Raw genomic sequence first — 5,604 nt, 5'->3', positions numbered from 1 at the left:
AAACATTAATCGTGATGTCAATCAATCCACCAAAACCCACTAGGGACCTAGATGCTTTTTGAATTTGGCTCTTGCTTCTCTTTCTTATGGTCGAGTTCAACCAATGTTTGTCGCGAATGATCTGTTATATGTTGCATTTTTCTGAATTCTCTCAGCAAGTTTTATATCACAATTATGTGGCTTATGTCTTTTTTGAGCAATCAATTTTCATTCTAAGCTATTGGATTGGTTATGCTAATTCGACCACTATTGTAGTCATGAATTCATTTTTTTTGGCACTACAGTTATCAGTAGTATGTCTACAGGGCCGGAGGGCTGTTTTGAGATCGCATATCTTGGCAGGTGTCTGCAGCCTGCTTGATTTATTTCGCTCAAATCTGACAAATCTGACAGGAGATTTGCAGGACACCTAACCAAAATAATGAGCTCCTGCTGAGCGATTAATTAGTGCATACAAGTGAGGCGGGTAGCCCTGCAGTGTCTGCAGATGGGCCGGCTTGCATCTTGAGGCGGCGCCATGGAGGTAAGTCAGGTGGGAGGGGCAGCGGGAAGAAAGGGAGGAGGAAGAAGAAGAGGTGATCGTTTATTAAGTTGAGTCGTGCCACGCCGCACGGCACGACTACTTTAGCAGTTGTGCCACGGCGCACGGTACGACTCGCTGAAGAGTCACACCAAAGCATGTGACGCGACTCATCCTTGGCAGGTCAGCTAAGCTGCTAGCGTGGCAGGTTGGTCGCGCCAAAGCATATGGCGCGGCCCTTCGGTGAGTCGCGCCATGAGTTTTGGCGTGACCAAAAGGACTAGTTTTTGAAAGTTTAGATCCACACTGATTATTATTAAAATATTATATTGAAAAGGGTTAAAACTAAAACAACGAATCTGGGATCGATTGTTGATTTCATTTCTAGCGCGCGCGATTGTAGAATTAGCTTTGCGGAATTTTACGTGGTTGGAAGGCAAGAGTAATCCAACGGTAAAAAAAATAGGAGGTACCACTAAAAAGGTACCAAAATAGGTGAGTCTATTAACAGATTAGCTTTATTTTTCAAAATTTAGTAAAGGTACATATGTTATATATTTTACACTACACTTAACCGTCCATGAGGGCAGGACATGACCGGCGTAGAGGAACGAGGACTTGGCGTACCCGAGGCTGAGCGTGCATGCGCAGCGGCATCCTGCTACACCAGGCGTCGTTGCAGCGAGATAATGAAGGTCACTGCATGACACAGTACAAGAGGTAAATGTCAAATATACCAATTGCAACTGCAAAACCAATATACATTAATCAAAATTACCACTATATATTAAATTTCAAGAATTTACCTTTTTATTGGTAGCTGCTGCAATATCCTTTTTCTCCTTCCAAAATTCAAAAATTTTACTATTTTTCAGTATACATAAGGCATCAGCAGTAGCAGCAAACAATTTGAAATTTCAATCTCGTCAATGTGCCACTTGAATGATCATCCTAAGACTGTACAGCAAGCCGAGGTCTTGTGCTTCCCACTTGAATGAGCATTTTATATTTTGACGAAAAAAAGTTACATAAAAGATCCCTAGAAGCAGCAATCCGATAGATTGCTCTTCTCTCGAAGCCTCTCTCTCTCGGCGACTGAAGAGGCGAAGGGAGAACCAGGTTCTCTCGCCGACGGGACCGCCGTTCTTCCTTAGCTCCGGTGGCCTTGTTGGCCTCAGAGGTGAGGGGAACGGATGGTTCTTTGCCCGGCGATGTAGATTAGGTCCCTCTAGGGGTAGGATTTGGTGTCCCGGTGGCGCGTGCGAGGTGGAGGCGGTAGTCACCACAGTGGAATAATGTCCTCCAGCCCTCTCTCCACTTCGTCGACTCTGGCTCCGGGGCCGGTGATGGGCTTGTGAGGTTGGGGTGCGCCGGGTGTGGAAACCGGGTTGGAGTTCCCCATCTGCACACACCCTGTACAGGAGTCCTCTACCGGTTCTTGGCGGAGGTCCAGGTTCCTCTTCGTTGGTCAGTTTGCTGGTTGTTTTTCTTTGCTTGCTGCTGATGTGGATTGGATCGGCTGGGCAAGAGATGGCGAGCGGAAGTGCCAGATCGACGGATCCGACGACTGATGCGTGGTTACGGAGGATGTGCTGCAGCTTACCAAAGTTTGGTGTCCGTTTCTGGAACTGATGGCAGAGGTTTGTCGGTTCAATGTGCTCGGCTGCGAGTGGAAGAGCGCCGGCGCCTTGGTCAGACGAGGAAGAAGAACAGTTGCCTTAGTTCGGACCGGGTTGTAATTTCTATTTTCTTTAGGGTCCTTCCTGTAAAAAAGGATGTACTGTGCACGTCTTTATCCTCTAATATATGTTACATCCTCTCATCGCACAAAAAAAAAAGAAAAAAGAAAAAAAGTTACATATCCAGAAAAAAATCGGTAATCATACAAAGCACGTGGTAACTGGTAATTCATGAAGTTTAATAATGCACACTGCAGAAGTGCGTGAAGATACGTGACGACGGTCCCAATTCCCAGCGCGCGGTTCCATCTGCTCCGTGCTGCCCCCACCTGTGTCGCCGCTGTCGCCTTGGCAGTCCTGGCGCCAAGATCAGCATGCCCGGCCCGGACGGACGTGGCAGAGCGCGGCAGCTCAGCAGCGCTCCACATCGCCTCCCCCTCGCCACGTACGCGCCGCGCGGCCGCGCGCATGGCCGCGGCACCTCCCCATATATACGCCACCGCTCGATCCCCTCTCGCATCGAAGCGCGGCAACACCAGTAAATCAAACCACAGGAGATGGGCGCCATGAAGAGGTCACCGCTGGTGCTGGTGCTCCTGCTCTTCCTGTGCTCCTCCCTCGCGCTCGCGTCCTACTCGTACGGGGAGGACGGCTCCGGCTCCGGCTCCGGGCGGCCGTACCACTACGGCGAGGAGAGCTTCCGGCACTGGACGCGCTCCCGGCAGGGGCGGTTCCGGGTGCTGGAGCGGTTCACGCACGAGCTGCTCGAGGACGCCGTCGGCAACTACCGCGTCGCCGAGCTGGAGGCCGCGCCGCGCGCGTTCCTGCAGCCCAGCCACTACGACGCCGACGAGGTCATGTTCGTCAAGGAGGGCGAGGGCGTGGTCGCGCTGCTCTACAGGGGGAGGAGGGAGTCGTTCTGCGTCAGGGAGGGCGACGTCCTCGTCATCCCGGCCGGCGCCGTCGTCTACTCCGCCAACACGCACGCCTCCCGCTGGTTCCGCGTCGTCATGCTCCTCAACCCCGTCTCCACCACGGGACGCTTCGAGGTTTAGTAATTTGCATGCATGCATGCTCCTTCCCTTCTCATGCATGCAGGGAGATCGATCGAGCTGCTAGTTCTTTCATTCTGACAGGAATTCTTCCCCATCGGAGGCGAGAGCCCGGAGTCCTTCTTCAGCGTCTTCAGCGACGACGTTCTCCAGGCCGCGTTCAACGTATGCATGCATCTGTTCTTGATCGCGTCACGTCTTTCTTTAATTTGTTCATATTTTTCTCTCTTTTCTCTTTTTTGTTAGAAGATGATGAACTTAATTTGACTAACCATACATGTGGGCTACTCCGACCAATCCCTTTCTGTTTTCAAAAGACTCGCCGGGAAGAGTGGGAGCAGGTGTTCGAGAAGCAGAGCAAGGGCGAGATCACGACGGCGTCCGAGGAGCAGATACGGGAGCTGAGCAGGTCCTGCTCGCGAGGCAGCCGCGGCCACGGCGGCGGCGAGTCCATGTGGGACATCAAGCCGTCCAGCCTCACGGGCAAGAGGCCGAGCCACTCCAACAGCCACGGCAGGCACTACGAGATCACCGGCGACGACTGCCCGCAGCTCCGGGCGCTCGACATCGAAGTCGGCCTCGCAAACATCACCCGCGTAAGCATGCGTCAATCGACATATACACATAGTTTTCTCAAGCATTAATTTGCTGAAGCAAAACGGATCGGCTATTAATGTTTTCTGATGGGGTTGGATCGATGACGCGAGCGAGCAGGGCTCTATGATGGCGCCGAGCTACAGCACCCATGCCAACAAATTGGTCGTCGTCGTGGAGGGCAGCGGCCACTTCGAGATGGCGTGCCCGCACCTGTCCGGTGGCCAGTCGTCGTCGTCGCAGCGCCGGGGGCGCGGCCACGGCGGCAGGGAGTGTGGCGGAGAGGAGGAGGAGGGAGAGGGACGAGAGGAGCAGGAGGGTGAACACAAGTCGAGGGGCTACAAGCAGGTGAGGTCCCGCATCAAAGTGGGCTCCGTGATGGTGATCCCGCCGGGGCACCCGACGACGCTGGTCGCCGGCGACGACAAGAACCTCGCCGTCCTCTGCTTCGGCATCAACGCCCGGCACGACGAGAAGGTGTTCCTGGCGGGCAGCAACAGCGTGCTGAGGCAGATGGACGAGCTGGCCAAGGCGCTGGCGTTCGGGGCCGAGAGGGAGAAGGTGGACCGTGTCATCGGAGCACAGACGGACGCTGTCTTCCTGCGCGGGCCGAGCAGCCGCAGGATCTCCTCCGAGTAAGTGCGAGCGCGCCGGCGAGCGGCCGCGCACTCGATCGCCGGCGTCGACGACGCTTGTGCCCACCTGTAGGTGTTGTATCATGTTGAGGGTAGAGGAGTGGAATAAAGTCGCAGCGCGCGGGGGGGCGTGGCGTCATCGTGTCCGTACGGACAGAGAGGGTGCTGAGCGCGTGCATGCCTGTTTGTACGTGAATGTGTGTGTAATCGAATCTCCTACGTCGTCGGTCTGTATATGAAATAATGTTGCTGAGATACTGTGCTATCTTTTGTCGAAAGAAATCCAAATCTACTTGCAATATATTGTAAAAGGACTTAGATAATCCAAAGCTAGCTACTTGCAATATTGTAAAAGAAGAAAGCACGTAACTTACACAAGTATGTTTAAAGTGTGTTTGGTGAGAGAGAGAAGTAGAATGGAATATAATTTTACTTACTCATCTAAATCTACTTAGGTGGAATATAATTTAATTTACTTACTCATCAAAATCTATTTAGGTGCATTTGGCTATACAGATTGCTATAGATGGCCAAATGGGCTGGGTTAAATGGGCTGGGTTAAATGGGCTGCACTAGACACGACACGAAAAAACACTACCCTAACCCAGCCCAGCCCATGACCAATAGGGTCAGGGTCGACACGACCCGATAGGTCGGGTCTGGGTCGAGACTTCGACCATGACCCTGACCCGACATGACTAATGGACTCAACCCGATCCGACCCGACTAATTTTGGAACCCCCAGCCTAGAGCCCCAGACCATTACTCATTTAGCCATTGGTGCAGCCCACTAGCCGTGGGGCCACCGGCGTCGGGGCGGGTATATATCGCGGCGCTGGGGTGGGGTGGAACCCTACTCTCACAGTCTCTCACTCTCGCCTCTGCCTCTCCAGACTCGTCTCGCCCTCCCGCTCGTATTCCGCCGCCGCCGCCTCGACTCGCTGGTGCTCCTCGACCTCCTCCTCTCCGGCCCGCCGCCATCGGCCACAGCCTGCGGGCACCAATGGCCTGCAGCCCGGGCCATCTCGTTTCCTCCTCCCTCGCCGACCTCCTCTCCTTGTCCACTCTCTTCCTATAGATCTAGACCACCTCGTCTTCCTCCTATCCGGCCAGTGCCCAGCGGT

General features: G+C 53.6%; 1 protein-coding gene across 1 annotated transcript; it reads left to right on the top strand.

Annotated features, from left to right (window-relative positions):
- Positions 1 to 2,724: 2,724 nt before the first annotated feature.
- Positions 2,725 to 4,759, top strand: LOC120640554 (cupincin-like). The gene is made up of 4 exons (XM_039916426.1): positions 2,725 to 3,248; positions 3,336 to 3,416; positions 3,569 to 3,847; positions 3,966 to 4,759. The coding sequence occupies exons 1-4, from the start codon at positions 2,757 to 2,759 to the stop codon at positions 4,482 to 4,484; spliced, it is 1,371 nt and encodes a 456-aa protein (XP_039772360.1). The 5' UTR covers positions 2,725 to 2,756; the 3' UTR covers positions 4,485 to 4,759.
- The last annotated feature ends 845 nt before the right edge of the window (positions 4,760 to 5,604 follow it).

This window comes from Panicum virgatum, chromosome 7K (genome assembly GCF_016808335.1).
Source record: "Panicum virgatum strain AP13 chromosome 7K, P.virgatum_v5, whole genome shotgun sequence".
In the NCBI taxonomy this organism is placed as follows: domain Eukaryota; kingdom Viridiplantae; phylum Streptophyta; class Magnoliopsida; order Poales; family Poaceae; genus Panicum; species Panicum virgatum.
Note: the sequence above shows the minus strand (reverse complement) of the source record. Positions and strands in the feature narration are given on the sequence as shown.

Coding starts and splice junctions, on each gene's coding strand:
- LOC120640554 (XM_039916426.1), top strand. CDS start 2,757: ATGGGCGCCATGAAGAGGTCACCGCTGGTGCTGGTGCTCCTGCTCTTC. Junction 3,417..3,568: donor TTCTCCAGGCCGCGTTCAAC/GTATGCATGCAT, acceptor TGTTTTCAAAAG/ACTCGCCGGGAAGAGTGGGA. Junction 3,848..3,965: donor GCCTCGCAAACATCACCCGC/GTAAGCATGCGT, acceptor GCGAGCGAGCAG/GGCTCTATGATGGCGCCGAG.